This window comes from Amia ocellicauda, chromosome 3 (genome assembly GCF_036373705.1).
Source record: "Amia ocellicauda isolate fAmiCal2 chromosome 3, fAmiCal2.hap1, whole genome shotgun sequence".
NCBI classification, from domain to species: domain Eukaryota; kingdom Metazoa; phylum Chordata; class Actinopteri; order Amiiformes; family Amiidae; genus Amia; species Amia ocellicauda.
Genome location: NC_089852.1, coordinates 38149248 through 38168706, shown reverse-complemented (window position 1 = coordinate 38168706; position 19459 = coordinate 38149248). Strand labels below are relative to the sequence as shown.

Sequence of the window (19459 nt, the reverse complement as noted above, 5' to 3'; positions counted from 1 at the left end):
TGCCTGCCAACAGAGTCATTTTCAAAATAGCTTTTGTTATATATCAAAATTCTGGATACACAGTAGTGAAAGTTAGCATCCATTGTGACATGTATCGACCCCAGTCTCAAAGGCTCAATTTAATTTTAGTGATGAAGTGCTTCAGTGATTGATTTTGTGGGGAAAGTGGTAGCTGAGGATGGATTTATATTATACCCAATAGTGTAATAAAAAGAAAATGAAAATAAATAAATGTGGTTGGCAGGGAAAACTTCTATGAATGTTCAAAAGGACCAGTAGTGGAAATTCTGAGTTCTTGCTTCTGGGGCCCGTCAATATTTTATTTTATTTTCTTCTCGTATAACTGAAAGAATCATATTTAGACAGAGACAGGCCCTGCCCAAAGATAAAACCTGTCAGAAGTAGAAAAAAACAACAAACACATTATTTTCCAAGGCCTAAGGGTCAAATTGTGTGAGCAAACTGCACATCCCATCCTTCAGTTAAAATTAGGAATTTATTTTTATAAATATAGAAACATAGCTTTAGGTCATGTAATGGAACACTGGCTTTTCCTGAAAAGTAGTGTATGATCTAACTGCTCCCAACATTACTGCAACTTGACATCAACACACCATTAATTATATGCTCTGTGTCTGAACACTATATGGGCCAAAACTGACACTATATTAACACTTATTGTAGGCTTCCAAGTGCAGCTTAAACGCAAAGTGTATTCCGATTCTTGAATAGCATACCTCATAAATAACCAGAAATTGGTCTTCTTTGTGTGTGATGTACTTTGTGACATTTGCGTCATCCCATTGTGGTTCTCTTTAAGATTTGAACATGTATTAGCTTGATACGTTAGGATCCATGTCATTTATAAAATAACAATGTAATTGCCTGTTGGTGCTGCAATCCTGAAATCACTCCTCCTGGCTCTAAACCCACACAACGTTCTGCTCTCTGAATGTCGTAATACTATATGACATCATCAATTTGCATTGAAAGAGAAGAAAATAGGGCAAAAGGTCCACAAAGCACTTTACCGAATCAGGATTGTAAAGGGAATATTAGCATTCATTTGAAATGTATGTGGGTGGAGCTGTGACCCTTTTAGTGAACTTATTGTCTGTGTTCCGGGTCCATTTGCCCTGGTGAGTGCATCACCATCCCGAGACCTCTGACTGAATACTTGATCTCACTGCGTTCAGTGCAAGTGACAACTGAATTTCTGTGCCTACATACACTTTGTGAGAAATTGTGAACATTGTATGATTTTGTTGACCATTTATTGCCAAATCCCTTTCTTCCTTGTGGATCTTTACCTGGCCTCAATATGTCTTAGGTTGTGGCATTACAGGACACAGTATAGGTTCTAGGGGAGGAAAGTCAGAGATTAGTGCATCATTAGCACTAATCATTTTACACTTTCAGCTCAGTGATCTAGGGAACATGACAAATTGCCGACATGAATGTAGCAAATCAAAGTGTTACTTTAGATATAGTCTATTACTAATCAGCTGCCGAGTCAGGGGTAAATCATGTATCACATCCCAGAGGTTTTAGTATTCAAAGATGGGCGTTATTGCAAACATAAATTTTGCTCAATCCTACAGCAAAGCTTATCAGAACCAAGAATATGCAGCACATTGTTGGTAAACATTTTAATCTGATTGACAGTAGATCTGGCAATGCACCGATCATTCAAACAGAACTTTATAGTATAGACTGGCATTTTACCACCATGAAAGCAATACTGCCCTTTCTGTAATTTGTGTCTAAAGAACTAATCTACATGTGCATATAGACAGAAATTGGTCGGTCACTATCTTTAAATGATTCTCTCTCAAAATGATTCTGTCTCTTGCCAAAAACACAGACTTAGCAAATCTGGAATCAAACTTTTATACTAGGTGTCGATTGAGAACTGACTGAGATAAAAATTCTCAAAAGAAATACTCACCATCTATTTTTAAACAACTTTATTTACAGATTTATTATATAAACAACTCTAATTTCACTACAGTTCAATAAACACATTATTAATAATACGGCCATACAAAGAGGAAGTCTTAGAGAGTCTGTATTTTCAAAATAGTTGGTGAAACAATACATTTTTGCAGTTTAAGAGAAAAGCCATTAATGTGAGGTAAAACCCCACCCTCGGTCTCCCCAGGCTATTTTCACTGATACAGAAGTGGAAGATGTTGTGAAACACTGTTTTTCTTGACAGTATCGTGCCTCAGCAGGTCTTTTCAAGAATGTGTGAGTCCTGACAGCATTCCAAGCCTCACAACCACACTTATCTTTCTGAAAAGCCTCTACAATGCCTGGTGCACTGCCTTTGAAATGCTTTACAATCTAAACTCCTACAATGTTACACAGATGCAAATCCTGTGGGTAATTGTTTTCCTGTAGGGTGGCTGGGCTGTCAAACTGTAAACTGGACTGCGTGGTTGCTGGCCTAGCCTAGGAACCTCAGTTCCTTAATAATGAGCTTTATTATCTCATTACTTTCTTTATGAATCTAGTTATTGAATCAGTTAGACACATATAACATTGTTTCATCAAGTCGCCCTGGATAAGGGCGTCTGCTAAGAAATTATTAATAATAATAATAATCATGTATTTTACAGCTGATGGCATTAAGATTCACTATTTACTGGATTCAAGGTACACTGCCTGTAACATAATTTGCAGCCTTCAGAGAAACATGAAATTCAATTAATCAGCTAATCAGACCAATTACATAACTAAGTGACTGCAATGGTACAGTATGTTAACTTAAAATCCATGAAGTTAATGTGAAAGTTGGATCCTGTTCAACATGCCCCTGCAGCCCCTGTGGTGAGGTGGGGCCCACAGTGATGTAAGGGCCTCACCCAACATTTATTTAAAAAAACATAAACATTGAATGTGCATAAATTTTTTGTTTTTAATGATTTGTGTGATTTTTCTGACTTCCAGCAAAGCAGCTCCAGAATTAGCAACATCTCTGAATTCTGGTACATAGAATGAGCTGGACATGATAAACTCGCCCCACAGAATGTATTTCTACTTGGAATATGGAATTTAGGTGGAATTCTCCTTTAATAGATTTACCATAATAAAATATGTTGGGTATTTTAGTATTGGGAAAATTATCCATGGACCAAGGTCTAGACCAATACTGTGGTCTTTTTTCACTGTTGGCAAACCCTCCATAAGAAATTAATGATATGGGCAACTTACTTACCAGGGAAATCAGGGCCTGCAAACTTTAATGGTGATGAAAGAACTATATATATGACAGGCCTGTTGCTTTCAATCAAATCCAAAGGTGCAAGACGTTTGTTTTTCACATGACCCCACTCATTGTCCAACATGCCTCGTTGGCTGTTGACAACTCTGACAGTATGTTTGATAAACCACAATAGGTCCATGTGTCACTTTTAAAAATAAACCATACTCTGTACCAGGCCAGAAGAGGTATTCCAGCACTACAGCCTCTCACCTACTCCCTGTGAATTGAGTGTTACAAACCCCTTACAAAACTGCTGCACTACCTTGAGGAAAGCTTTTATAAATACACCTTGAACTATGACTAAAGGCATGGTTCAGATTTGGAACCTGTCCATTGAAATCTGAGCCAACATCTTACCAGAAAACATCATTATGTGTCGGGGTCAATAGTGCAAACCTGTGACATTCAAGCCCATTTAAATGGGAGGTGTCAGGTTTCTTACTAAACTTCAGTAAACAGGATCCAATCTTGACCAGGAAACTCAAAAGAAAATTGAAATTTTGAGTGGCAGGCCTCTATGTCTACTTTGCATGGCATTCTGGATAATGACTGACATATGGTTGTAGTACTGCAAGCTACTGCAACATTTTTCTGCCCATCTCAATTGAGCAGGAACATTTTAGTTTTTTATTCAACAATGTTGAATCATAAAGATAACCATCATAACATCTGTAGGTTTGTGCCATGTAATATCCATTTAAAATGTATAATATCATCCCTCAACACTGAATACTATAGTTAAAATGGTTTATGTGTCACAACTTTGTCTGGGGAATAAAAACACTATTCCAGAAATCAGAGAATTTGTCTATTTGTAGAATATCTTTCAGGTTAGCTGACCATATGTAGGACGACTTTCGGTGCAGATTTTGTATATTTTCAAACTTTATACAAGCTTTTATAACTCAGTGTTTCAGTGTGACTTTCCCATGTTTACCTTGTCTCTCAAGTAGATTTGAACATCTGACCTTTCAGTTACTCCCAAAAAAGGAGAGTAGTCATCGAATTGGAACAGCAAGCTTTAAAAATCCAAGCAAATAAAAATAGATACATTTGCTAAATAATCAAGACCACCTGCAGGGATGAAAACAAAGCTATCGAACTACAGCAACTGCTTTCATTGGTCACATAAGGTGGAAGAAGGAAGAAAAGCAAGTTGAAATTATTTGAATATAACTCATCTTGAATCAGATTTTCTAACTGTTAATATAGTAACGTTATAAAATACTTTTATGTGTAACACTTTATATTTGAATAAATAATTCACAAAATGCAAGCATGCCTCATAAATACATGTAATGCTTGTGATGTGAAATCCCTTATATTTCCTTCTCCTCTAAAACTGAATTTTATAATACTTTGATATAATTTTGCACATTGTGCGACTTTTCAGTGTGTAAGGCTGGATACAGCATGTTGGGAAAGCTGGTCTTCTGGTCTTGAAGGCCACAAAAGCAATGTTCCTAAAACAATAGTTACTTGCAGACAAATATGTTTTGACTTTAATCACAGCAATAACTAGCAAAAGAACTGGTCCAGAGGTTGACAACTGGCACAAGGTCAATGTGTCTGTAATATATGCTGTAATGTTTGTAAGAAATGTATTTAAGCTGGAGGCTTTCAGAATTGAAGAGTCCAATTCACTGTTGCCCAGAGTGTCTGAGGCTTCTGCGTGCCTTAATCTGTATTCAATTGATACTGTGGAAGAGACATAACATGAAATTGTTTATTGGAACCTGCTGGAGCTCATTAAAGCAAGGAGCAGAATTTCCTTACAATTGCCCACAACAATAAGGCAGTACTATAGTCATTTTATAAATAACAATATATATATATATATATATATATATATATATATATATATACATACTTTTCTGCAATAATCTACTTAAATCAAGATGTTGTGCTCTAATAACATCTTATACTACACCTTCTTTCTTCTATCTGAAACAAAAGCAAAATACATTCAGACATTTCTGTTCAAAATAAAACCTAAATACATCAATAACACTGTATACACTTGTGTGCGATATATCTTTGTTTGCATGTATATCCTGTGTTCCTGTAGGCTGAGTATTTGGACTTAGTAAATATGCCGTACACGTATGAAATGTTTAACCATTGTCTTTACAGGTTCATGTCAAATGTTTTCTTGGAATTCAAAGTAAATATGTGACTAAGGGACTTGTCTTTATTATGCCCCTTCCCATGACATGAAAATGTTTGAGTCCTACTGGAATGTTTGTTTTCTTAAAAAATAAATGTTTTCCCGGCATCATGAAGAATTTGCTAGCAGACGGACGGACACCAAAAATGGGCATGTGCTAAGAAGTGTAGCAGAATGAAAAAGGCAGCATTGACAAGTGTTATATGTGACAAAAGTATCATGCAAGACGAACGGGTCTCATAGGACAAAACTGTCATAAGTAGCCACTGCCTACAGTCTCACTACAGTATGATGTCCGTTTCTATAGAATGTTATTGTGGTTTGGGGAATTTCAATAAATGTACATATGGGATTGACATGGACTGACATGAAAACCAAGCACCATTGAGAAGGGACCTCATATGACTTTCCTATTTAATTGTTGATCCTTAAAGGCTCTAAAGGCAGATAAATATACCCCGATCAAGAGAAAGACACACTGAACTGCCAGATGAGAATATTTAACACACACATCTATAGAGCACTTCATTGTAATCATAATCAAGGAATCCATTTGGGTAATAAAAACATGGTTAGTTTAATGGCATATTGACTCTATTGACAGTATGTATTAAGCACAAGAGCAACAACATGAAGTTTATTGGTCAAATTCTTTAGATTTTTAAACTTTAACCAACTGATAACTTTATTAGGGGACTCTTGGAAAGACATTAAAATGCTTAACTGGTGGGACATTAAGAAAAAAAAAACATGATTTGTGTTTATAGTCATGTTAAGTGATTTGAATGTTTATTTGTTACTTCAGAGGGAATTTTGTTGAGGTTAACATGTCGCTGCATAAACGGCGAAAACAAATGTTCCCACAGGGCTTACCAAATTGACTTAGTATGTTAAAAATACAGTCTTACAGGTTTTGTTCAAAGGCAAATAACCTAAAATATAATGATTTAAATGTGTCAAATCCTTCTCATCTCAAGTTATCAAAATGTAAATCATTTGAACTAAATTGACACCTAGTGGTCTAACAGAGGACTGCAAATTGCATGTCTCTATGAATGGATTGCTATCTATGGTGAATCATCCCAGACTTCTCACATTATTATTCTCTAATGTGACTCTTTGCGTCGGGAGTCATTCTCTCTTCTAAGGCCTTCATGGCAATAGAACCAGAAGTGTGAAATACAGAAATATAGACAGTATTATATATCTCTGGTGTGTGTAGCTAATGATAACCAATTGTCTGTCTCATGAAAAGACATTGAAACTTGGGACATGAATCTCCCTGAATCATCAAAAAAGATGCATCAAGGTCACATCCAAGCTGATTTTTTTTTCCAATAAACAAATGTCAAAACTTCCTTTTGGGATTGTAATCTAAAATGAGAGACAGATATATATATATATATATATATATATATATATATATATATATATATATATAGAGAGAGAGAGAGAGAGAGAGAGAGGTGTCCAGTTGATGTAGATACATTTGCATTGTCAATATGCAGCTGCCTGTGATGTTCAGGGAAGTAAAGGAAAAGGCTTCTGGCACAGCATGTTCATAATTTTCTTTGAGAGACATATTCACAAGATTCTTCATTATGTCCAGCTTTCTGGGATCCTGGGGTCAAGATCATATTGTCAATAAAGCAATGAAGGACTATGGTATCTGGAGTATGGCTTAGTGTGTCTTTAGGTAATATGGAATAATATGGAATATGACTATTATCATTTTCCAGCCCCCTAAACCTAATCTGGTGGTGTGTACCATTTTTTGAAGCATGGGCTGATAACAGATTTAGGAAAGCAGACTGGAAATCAAGGGGTCCTTCATTTCTCAGTGTTTATCGATAAACAGTTGTATTCCCCTGGGTGCAATATTCCTTTTCACCAGCAGTGTGACCTTGAACTGACTGCAGGAACATTTCTGAGAAACTCTGCGCAGCAGCATCACAGGACCTATGAGGTCGCAGTTACATCTGTCTGCGGTTTTATTCAAGTTCACTTTTCATTTTATTTTCTCTATTTTTACAGGGGACTTTTTGAAATGGACTAATGGTGCACAACCCCAGTACCTTAATCTTCTAGGAACTACTTTGGCTTTCTGAAGGCTCCATAACTAACTATAAGTTACTCATAAATAAGCAAGTCTGTGCATGTACCTCCACAGTGTATACCTCTTTCTTACAGACAGTCCTCAAAGAGTCCAACCTGCAGTGTGTTTGAATCCATATTTTTAAGATGGAGTCTTATGCATCACAGATTTATCTGTATTACTGTATTACCTCGCCCCAGATTTTCAATTTGTTTTTGTTTATTTTTGGTTGTTGTTGTTTGTGACAGATGTCTAATGCTTTGATTGATATATATACTTTTCCTGTTCAATTTCCATAGCCACAGATCATCCATGCATGCTGTCATTAACCAAATGAGCAAAAACAGATGGTGCAATAACAAAACAAATGATTTTTTTACCCACAAGAAAAATGAAAAATAAAATGCAAGGAAACTCTGTCGATTAGCCCCTTTTTGGTTAGAAAATAATAATAATCACAGCAGTACTCAAATAGTGTTTACTGTAGAAGCCCCCAATATGAATTTAAAGTGGTCTTCCTGTTCTCTTTTAGATATGTGCCAGAGAAATTACATTGCTGTTGTTTATATAACTGAATATCACAGAAAAACAACAATCATGCAGCAACAACAAAAACTGGACAATTTGGAGACATTTATAAAAAAAAAATCACAATTATGTTAAAGAGCTGTTGGTTTGGAGAGTTCTGTAACTATACATAATAAACATATACATTACTATATTTAGTAAGGTCAGCATACATACAAATTGATGTATTTGATTGCAAGAGTTCACGTACAAGTAATAATCTGTGTACTGATTGTGAACAAAAAGGTTTTGTAGTTCTATGTACAAACATGGGTAGAAATAAAGCTCACCTATACTATTAACTAAACCATGAGTAGCAAAACAAATGTAGTACAACAAATGAAACTATAAACTATTACCTGAACCTATAAATAGATGTGCTTATATCTGCATTCCTTGCTTATACCTGCGTTTATGTCAGGTAATAAATAATAAATGTGATCGTATAATTGCTTTTCTTGGAAATATAATGAATGCATTCCCCTTTGACAACAATACAAAAAAAGCTTTCACATGTCAGTATCAGGTTAATTATACTGATATCACATATTTCAAGTCTTTGTTAAGTGTTTTCTTCCCCCCTCCGCTGTAGATGTCCTGGATGTCTGAACAGCACAGTTGGTCTTATAGTGAGCAGTGTATATTGGGGCTGTGTGGTTTCATATTTGTAGCAGCTTGTAAACTGCACAAACTCAAATGAATCAGCCAATAGACATTGATTATGTTCTGTTCTACCTGAGCTCTGAACCAGGCCCCAGGCACGAGAACAGATGGTGTGCCAGTGAACTGCTCTCGATCTCCTGTCTGAGCCTGCTGATCCCTTTCCAATTTTCCACATACCTTGAAAACAGCACAATTTAGAAATAAGTTTGTCGTTCTCACTTAGTAACTCCCACCTCAAACCTCTTCACTGTACTAAGCTTTAGGTGGTTCACCGTACTAACAGTGGACTAATCTAATTCAGTAAGGAGTTGCACTTCATGGATTTTCAGTCTCTGGTACTGTAACATCACTTTGTACTCCACTTTGGGATGCCACTGCACCGATATTTCCCTTATTTCATCTCATGCATTAGTATCTTTTCAGCAGCAGATGCTGTCTGAGAGAACAGGACATTTTATTTACACAATCCTTTTCCTGCTTCACAGTTGAATCACAGTTGAGTTGAAGATGTCTTTTCACAGATTACATTCGGAGAGCAGCTTTTCCTTTTCCTGGTGGTGAAATTCTTGCGAAAGCTCTGCCCTGCCAGGAAGTACAAAATGGGGTCCAGGCAGCTGTTGGCACTGGCAAGGGGCTTTGTGACCTTGTAAGCAATGCTGGCACCTTGCAGAGCGGTACAGCTGACATCCATGTACCTGAACATGTAGTAGAGTGTCCGAGTGAGGTGGAAGGGCAGGAAGCAGATCATGAATGCGCCCAGGACAATGATGATCATCTTGATGGACTTCTGCTTGGACTTCAAAGAGGAGGCCCCCCCCGCACTGGGCTCCAACAGCTTCTTCACCATCAGGCAGTAGCAAACCACAACCACCATGAAAGGGATGCAGAACAGCACCACGGAGATGATGGAGCTGTACACCAGGAAGTCATTGAAGAGCTCAATGCTGGTGGTGTCGTAGCAAACCTTCTGGCCCGACGTTGTGGTGCGGGAGAAATACAAGATGGGCGACTGGAAGGACATGATGGTGACCCACACCCCCACCGAGATCAGTCGGGCCCTGAGCGTGCTCACCCACTGCAGTGACTGCATGGGATAACAGACGCCCAGGAAGCGGTGAATACTGATACAGGACAGGAAGAGGATGCTGGTGTAGAGGTTCGCGTAGAAGAGGAAGCGGATGATTTTACATAAGGGTTCGCTGAAGGGCCAGTCACTGGCATCAGCGTAGTAATACACCAGGAAGGGCAGCGTCAGGATGTACAGGGTGTCCGAGACAGTCAGGTTGAACATGTAAATTGTGCTCGGCTTCCAGTGCTTTGTGCGGAAGACAATGACATACATGGCCATGATGTTGAGCACCAGGCCGATGACGAAGACAAGTCCATAGCTGGTTGGCAGGAGAATGTACTTGAAGTTTTCATCTAATTGGCATTTGTATGGGCTGCTCTGGTTCAACGTGGTCTTGTTTGAGACAGCCATCATTCATCGTTAGGGTCTAAAGAAAAGAGTCACCATGGAAAGGAAAGGAAAAGAAAAATAACATTTAAAAGTGGCAGCAGTTATTGAACAAACCATAAAAACATTTTATCCCAGGGTTTCTTTCCCTTCATCTGAAAAGCTTCAGTCTGACTTTCAAAAGGGGCAAGATAAGACTTTGGTCTTATCCTCACACTTCACAACAGCCTCCAAATGCAAGCCCAGTGCTATCACAAGCCATGGTTTATGTAAAGGCACATTTAAATGCAATTAAGCAATCCGTCTGTTTAATCAAACTTTCAATATAGGCTGGGAGTTGACAGGTAAACAATGAGGCTAGCAGGAAAAGGTGGTGCAATAAATCAAACAATCGCTTGATTCGAGTCTTGGGCAGCAGGCCAAAGCTTTTGCTTTACACTGGTATACTGAAGCTAATAGAGCGGGAGCACAGTGTACTCAGAGAAATATTACGTACAGTACTTTGTTATTCATAATCGGCTTGGGACTATTATTAAAATGTGATGCATTCATAAAAAACTATTTACAAACCACTCATATAATATATATATATATATTACATATATTTACCCAACACGTCATACTCTGTCTGGATTAAAACTGTGTATTGTTAACCCTATATATATGAGAGGCATTCTGCATTATTATTTAAAATGACAAAAGCTGAAACCTTGTTTGAACCTCCCTTAATATATTAAAATTTATCCATCTATATTTCTAAAGGAAAATATCTATCTATATCTCTATCTATGTATTAATATATCCAAAATAATTCTTATTATCACTGTTAAAAACTAAAATAACAATATTAAAATATTTAATTGAATGCATAACTGTAAGTGAGTATTACCCTAATCTTTAAAACCTTCAAATTATCTGCAGGCAGTTAAACAGCAAGTGATCACGATGTTGTATCAGTAAAGATTGTCAAGTTCTGAGACTGAAAAGACCATAATAGCCAATAGTGTTGATGGAGACAAAGGCAGTAATTTGTTTCACAACACATACTCTTAATTCTGTGTATTTCATATGATCCCTTTATTGGCACTTAATCCTTTTTTAACAGAGCAAAGCTTGGAACAGAAAAGTATTACAAACACAACATTGTACAGTTATAGGCAAGCCCAGAGAACAGCAACAGAATGAGTAAGTACAAATGTAAAGCATGTCATTTTTCTTCACCCAAGCTGTGACTTGTCTCATTTAATAAGATCTTGAAATGGAAGTATATGCCTTTAGGCTGAGCTTTTTGTAAAGGAAGAAACTTTATATATGCACTGTTGCAATACTTTACTCTCAGTTCTCTCATTCTGCTACAAAACTTTCAATTTTATATGGTTACTTATATATCTGGTTACTTACATTGCGATGGCTTCTGTAGATATCAGAAGTCTGCTAACAGATCCATGCTCCTTTTCCTTCGTGTTCACTTCACACTACCTTTGTAAAGCTTCACATGACTGGTGGGTGTTACAGCACATCTCTGCAAGTTACAACCTGTGCAGCAAGTGCATTGTTTGCATTTAATGATGTCAGACAAACAGTAGGTGTGGAAACACCACGCATAGGATAAACTAGATCAGATGTCACCAGGTTTTCATTAACGTCTGCTTGTCCAGGTAGCACTTATATCATAGTTTTTTGTTATTATTCTGAATTAAAGTTAAATAATTTGATATTGAAGCAGGATGAAACCACTCAAAACATGTTTTTGAACTGGAAAGACACTCCTCTGATATAAATGTGTGTGGGGGGGAGGGGTGGCAGCTCAGCACGAAGAATAGAAGCCGCATGTAAAACTGAAGTAGTGAGTATCAGTCCACATAACAGGTGACTTGTGCACATTTTGGTCATGGTTATTACTATGGAAATGTCAGTATTTTCAGATTATCAATGTTTCTCAGCAGAAATCATTTGCCTTCCAAGTAACTTGGGTTCAGGCATATCATATTCCTCCGCATGACTGGCCACACATGAATGCACAAAAGCATTATGAACACATCACCCACCCCTGCTGAAACAATCATTGAAAAAGTTTGAAAACCCAATGAAAGAAAGATATATTTTTAAATGGCAAACAAAACACGCAATACACAAATACACACCCATCCACATACAGAAAAATACAAATTATACAATCAGCCACACAGTTAGCAGAAACTGAAATGTGGAACTAACTAAATAGGTGAAGTGGTTGTATATTCTACTGCTTTCAATTTCTTTATGCTTTCTATATATTCTGTCACTTCTACCACAGTACAATTAAGCAATAACTGAATACAAAATACATTTTCAAATTCAATAAATAACTTGGACCCTGTGAAGGCAGCAGAGAATACCTAAATGTCAATGCCAAAGGGATGAAAAATTTAAAATAAATAAGGAATATGTTTAGAAGACTTAGTGTGAGGGTGACTGAGAATGTATCTAGTGCATAGAAAAAGTAAGGCATGTCTGAATAATGGCTTACAAACTGTACAAAATACTGCATTCATGATTGCTCGCTCCCTGAACTTCACTGAACTGAATCCTAAACAATGCAGTCAATGGCTTACTTTGTTCAGTAAGCGACTATGGCATGGGTGTACAAAGGGAAAAACTTGATATTCTTCAGGGAAAGCTCAAGGTGACGTTGCCAGCATTGTTTTCAATACTGGATGCCACTATATACTATAAAACTATAAAAAAACATGAATAGGGAGAAGGTATTACATCTTCAATGGAACCTTCTTGGAAAACATGGTCAGGACAATTTTGAGAGAACAAGAGTGCCACACAGTGAAGAGATTGTGCATTGCTTCTGCCCATAGTTCTGCATTACAGGACAGCCTTTTTTATGACAACAGCAGGTATTTTGATGTTATGTTTTATTATTATTCATATTCATAGATTATCAGTTACGCCACCTTCAACAAATTCAAGTTTGACAGTTTGTCAGTGTTACATTCTGTAACAGTAATTATGATTACATTCTATACTGAGGTCAAGTCATGGATGATTATTGAAAGTCTGATACCCTACTGTAGTGTGTCCGATTAAGTATCTTACACAGGCATACATGTACACAAGTAGGAGCCATTGTGGTTATAGATTTTGACCCAATTTCCTGACTTTGAATAAAGACCTGCATTTTCTTTCATGCACACTACAAATAAACCTTAATTTGATAGACCTGTAGATGTGTTAGATTGGAAGTACTGGTAGATACAATAGATTTTCACTTTGGAATGTACAGTATAATTAGCATTTTGCCAAAACTTGAATAACTATGTAACAATTTGCATTTTAAAAATATGTTAATTTTGTTGTTTGTGCCATATTAAAGGTTTCTTCAAAGATATGTTAATACATGCAAATTTTACATTGTTTTAGAAACCAAAAGTAATTGATATTGTAGCCCGTGCAACGATTTGACTATATTCCTTATTGCCGATTTAAAATCTGTAAATTTGACCCTTTGTGTTAATCAAATCTCACTCAGATTATGCAAAAGATTTCCCTGAAGATACATGATAACATGGGAATCTTCCTTTAATCTCTGTCATTCTATCTCCATGATACTTGTTATCCAAGTAATACATCTTAGCAATAACCTGTTGGCTCTCTGTATCCCATTGCTTGTGTTTTGACTAATGCTATCAGGAAATAAGAATTATTGTAAATCTTAGTGAACATGTGATAGCATAATGAAAAAAATACTTTTTCAGTATTTTTGTGATAGGACCTTTGCCTGTTTGTAAAGGTTTCTGTAGGATACATTTGTGGAGGGATTCCAATTATTCCATTATTATGTGGATGTGCTTTGTAATATCTTGCCTCTTCTGTGACATCAGACTCAAATAAATGAACTACTCACACTGAATCCAACTCAGAGATTGACAGTTGTCTGTTTGCTGAGACACTTGTGAACCGAAACAAACTCATACATTTATATTCTACCTGAACAACAAGAAAACAGTTCTATCATACTGCTCTCACCTTCTGAAGTGGGATAAGCTGAGGCATTAATTAGAAAAGCAATTTAGGATTTTGCAGAGAATGGCAGCAGCTGGAGAGAGAATTAAATTTAGCATCCGTAGGAATTGTTTGCATTTTTAACAGTAATACATTACAGGTGTATTTTCTCCCAGTTTTCTCACATTTTAAAACCAGCAAACGATAGCACTGCTATGTGGCTTCCTGTTGATACCAATTCCGTAAACTGGAGGCAGTTATAATAACAACCACACTTTATTTTCAGGATCTGATCAGCTGCAGGACCCCAATGCATTAATGGCAGCTCCTGCAGCATCGGAAGACACCTTTCCAACAGGTAAAGTCCAGAACATCCTATGACTTTATACTGAAAAATTCGTATGCAAACTGGGTCGGGGTGTCTGTGGCATACTGCATTTAAATCAATTAATCTGACTGAAAATTACTACATTAGTCTTAGAGAAGGTGCTTGAGGTGTTGTCCTGACTATCTTAATATTAATACTGGGCTAATGAAACAGCATTTGGCAGTTCAAATTATACACAGGGCACTCTAGTCTTCTCAGAAATTATACAGTTGTTTCCTGCAGCATGCATGTGCCTACTGTAAAAATTATGTAGTGATCCTTAAAGAGGCGTCCGTCCAGTTTAGAGCTGAGGTCATTAACACCATGATAGTGATTTGGGAACATGAGTGGACAGCCCTGAAGCAGCTGGATGAGGGGGTTTGTGCCTTTATGGAATCCATTGAATCCATTGAACCTTTAAAAACACATTATTTATTCAATCTATTTTAAAAAAGGTTTTTAATAAAGGTCACCATATTCTTATCCAGCAGACAATAATATATATTTTATAATATATATTTAACTTAATTTAAGGTTCAAGAAAATTAATCTATATAAAGAAATAATCACCTCTTAATACAAATAAAACTAATTTAATGGAAACGGAGCTGGCCTTTTAGGAATATGAAACAACAGAAAGGTTGATCTGAAGACAAGGAACCATTTATGAACATGTGGAGTGAGTTATGCATGCTGCTCTGCAAACTGGTGGGTATACCATTAGCAGGACTCTGGAAAACCTAGGTCAAAGGCATTCTGTGTAAACTGGAAGTTGTAAAATGTATTTTACTTTGAATTGCTTTCTATAATGTAAATTTGAATTTGTAATGTTTGATGCCCAGTACATCACTGTATTCTTGCACTTTGTTTTGCACTTATGTTGTAAGTTGCCCTGGATAAGGGCATCTGCCAAGAAATAAAAATAATAATAATAATAAAAAAATGTGCAATTAGTAAAATATATACCATAAAGTAAGCACCAATCATAAACAGGATAATTTTTGCAATTATAATTGATTCAGCTCAAAACTTTTTGCCCCCACGCCTCTTTAGAATTCTTTATAAGGGACATAACTGCTTATTTCAACTTGGATTGCGAGAATACCAAGTAAATATATGTTGTTGTATTTTCTGTTTCATAATAATAATAATAATAATAATAATAATAATAATAATACTCTCAAACTAAAAAATAGCGAGATTAAAAAAGTATTCAGACCCCTGAACAATTCTCTCACATTACTGAATTATAAAAGGTACAGTGGGGGAAAAATAGTATTTGATCCCCTGCTGATTTTGTACGTTTGCCCACTGACAAAGAAATGATCAGTCTATAATTTTAATGGTAGGTGTATAACAGTGAGAGACAGAATAACAACAACAAAATCCAGAAAAACGCATTTCAAAAAAGTTATAAATTGATTTGCATGTTAATGAGTGAAATAAGTATTTGAGCCCCTATCAATCAGCAAGATTTCTGGCTCCTAGGTGTCTTTAATACAGGTAACAAGCTGAGATTAGGAGCACTCTCTTAAAGGGATTGCTCCTTATCTCAGCTCGTTACCTGTATAAAAGACACCTGTCCACAGAAGCAATCAATCAATCAGATTCCAAACTCTCCACCATGGCCAAGACCAAAGAGCTGTCCAAGGATGTCAGGGACAAGACTGTAGACCTACACAAGGCTGGAATGGGCTACAAGACCATCGCCAAGCAGCTTGGTGAGAAGGTGATAACAGTTGGTGCGATTATTCGCAAATGGAAGAAACACAAAATAACAGTCAGTCTCCCTCGGTCTGGGGCTCCATGCAAGATCTCACCTCGTGGAGTTTCAATGATCATGAGAACGGTGAGGAATCAGCCCAGAACTACACGGGAGGATCTTGTTAATGATCTCAAGGCAGCTGGGACCATAGTCACCAAGAAAACAACTGGTAACACACTACGCCGTGAAGGACTGAAATCCTGCAGCGCCCGCAAGGTCCCCCTGTTCAAGAAAGCACATGTACAGGCCCGTCTGAAGTTTGCCAATGAACATCTGAATGATTCAGAGGAGAACTGGGTGAAAGTGTTGTGGTCAGATGAGACCAAAATCAAGCTCTTTGGCATCAACTCAACTCGCCGTGTTTGGAGGAGGAGGAATGACCCCAAGAACACCATCCCCACCGTCAAACATGGAGGTGGAAACATTATGCTTTGGGGGTGTTTTTCTGCTAAGGGGACAGGACAACTGCACCGCATCAAAGGGACGATGGACGGGGCCATGTACCGTCAAATCTTGGGTGAGAACCTCCTTCCCTCAGCCAAGGCATTGAAAATGGGTCATGGATGGGTATTCCAGCATGACAATGACCCAAAACACACAGCCAAGGCAACAAAGGAGTGGCTCAAGAAGAAGCACATTAAGGTCCTGGAGTGGCCTAGCCAGTCTCCAGACCTTAATCCCATAGAAAATCTGTGGAGGGAGCTGAAGGTTCGAGTTGCCAAACGTCAGCCTCGAAACCTTAATGACTTGGAGAGGAAAGAGGAGTGGGACAAAATCCCTCCTGAGATGTGTACAAACCTGGTGGCCAACTACAAGAAACGTCTGACCTCTGTGATTGCCAACAAGGGTTTTGCCACCAAGTACTAAGTCGAAGGGGTCAAATACTTATTTCCCTCATTAACATGCAAATCAATGTATAACTTTTTTGAAATGCGTTTTTCTGGATTTTTGTGTTGTTGTTATTCTGTCTCTCACTGTTAAAATACACCTACCATTAAAATTATAGACTGATCATTTCTTTGTCAGTGGGCAAACATACAAAATCAGCAGGGGATCAAATAATTTTCCCCCCACTGTACACTGAAATTTCATTCAGTTTGATATATATTTTTTTAAACAAACAAAGTCAAAATAAATTATTGTAATGTGGGATTGGATTTATGCTGGGATATTGGGAAATATCTAGACCAGGGGTTCCCAAAGTGCGGCCTGGGGGCCAAATGCGGCCCTCGAGGATGTTTGGTGCGGCCCGCCAAAGCCAACCTTCAACCACCCCTTTTCTGAAGCTTTTCTTTATTTTTACACTTTATGTCAATTTTCTGTTACAAATTGCATATGTAATTTGGGGGAAAATAATAAAACAACAATTAAAGTTAATAAGTGTTTCCTAACAGAAATGTATAGGATATAAAATCAATGGTTCATTTTCTATTGCGGCCCCCACATCCCATGCAACCTCAGGAAATTGGCCCTCCATCACCAGACATTGGGAACCCCTGATCTAGACCATGCTACACCACACATTTTACCATTGTAAACTGTACTTGATCATGATTTTACAATAATCTTTCATGTGCACCATGCTTTTACTAAGTTTTTACTGTGATTTTACTGTATTTAGCAGGTTTCTCCCACATTGTACCATTTTAGCATGTTTTGCAACAATTTTAAGACATTTGTAGCATGTTTGTAACATTTTACTATGCTTGTACCATGCTTTACCACATTCTAACCATGTTTTTGCCATGCTACATTTTACCATGATATATTACCAGGTTTTAGCATGGCACACCACACTACACCATATTTAACCCCATTTCTTTTCCACTTTACCACATGTTTATTATCCAACACCACACTACATTACTGTATTTGTACCACTGTACACCACACTACAATGTACTGTTGTTGGACAGAAGTGTCACAGCTTCATATTTGGCCCTTGGTCCTGTATGAGATTTAATTCTTCCCCAGTGACACTTTTAACAGCCTTCCACCACACTTTGTATTATAAAGGGGTTATGATGATGTAAAAACATAATAATAATAATAATAATAATAATAATAATAATAATAATAATAATTATAATTATAATTATAATTATAACTATAATAATAATAGTAAGAAGAAGAAGAAAAACTTAAATTTCCTTATTGATCATGAACAGGATAACCCAGCGCCGTCAGTGCAGGATGATGGCAAAATTATAATTATGCAGGGTACAGCAACACTTGATCAACACAACACAAACAGAGAAAAATGAATATTCCAAGAATAAAAGCAGTCCTCGGGCCTATAAGAGAACCAAGGTTTCCTAGGGAGCCACTTATCCAGCTACCCAGAGACCACTCCGGGGTCTGGTGAATTTTAGTTACTTAGTTACTTCTCTACGAATGTGATCTGTAAGATCATGAATCTGTTCAGAGTTGTCGGGTATATAGGTACAACATTCTTTACCAATGAGCGCACACACCCTCCTTTTGCTATCAGAGAGAAAACTTTTATAACAACTTTGTGCGTATGGCAACCATTTCAGCTGTTACATTATCAACAGAGTCAGCAGTTTTATCAGACATCTTCAACTGTGAGAGGGACAGGGATCATGGGAATTCCTCCCAGTGCATTTGCGGGGCACGTGTGAGCACACGCAGCACCCGGATATATTCAAGTCTTTTAGTAAACTGGTAGGACAGTTGTAGATCGGTGATCTCTCTCGTCAGGGAGGTGGAGCGGCTGTTCTTTGTGTCCTGCCGTGGGACAGTGGTTTAGTTGTTGGCATTCAATCGAGCTGGATCGCTCCAGTAGAGTCGTCAGGGCAATGATCAGAAGGGTGAGGCCGAGCCCAGCCATCATCAGGATTCAGTGCTGTTTCTTGATTGGGGTTGTAGGTGTTTCTCCTGGTCAGGTGGTCAGGTGGCTTTGTCGTCGCTGTCGAATCTTCAGTCGTATTTGATCAGTGTCAGTGTCAGTGTCAATATGTGGAAGGGGAGAGGTTACTAGCACATCACCCGATATTTGTGGACTCGTGCGTCCAGCTGCTCCCTGTGGGCCACTGCTCCGACCCTGCGCTGGCCTCTTTATCTGGAGGTTGATGATGATGTCAGCTGCTTCTGGACT

General features: G+C 37.6%; 1 protein-coding gene across 1 annotated transcript; it reads right to left on the bottom strand.

Annotated features, from left to right (window-relative positions):
- Positions 1 to 7992: 7992 nt before the first annotated feature.
- p2ry2.1 (purinergic receptor P2Y2, tandem duplicate 1) lies at positions 7993 to 15082 on the bottom strand. The gene is made up of 2 exons (XM_066699335.1): positions 11618 to 15082; positions 7993 to 10256 (listed from the first exon to the last, which is right to left on the bottom strand). Exon 2 carries the CDS (start codon positions 10241 to 10243, stop codon positions 9251 to 9253), a length of 993 nt encoding a protein of 330 aa, XP_066555432.1. The 5' UTR covers positions 10244 to 10256; positions 11618 to 15082; the 3' UTR covers positions 7993 to 9250.
- Positions 15083 to 19459: the final 4377 nt, after the last annotated feature.

Bases quoted from the DNA above. Each gene is read 5' to 3' on its own strand.
- p2ry2.1 (XM_066699335.1), bottom strand. From the start codon at position 10,243: ATGATGGCTGTCTCAAACAAGACCACGTTGAACCAGAGCAGCCCATAC.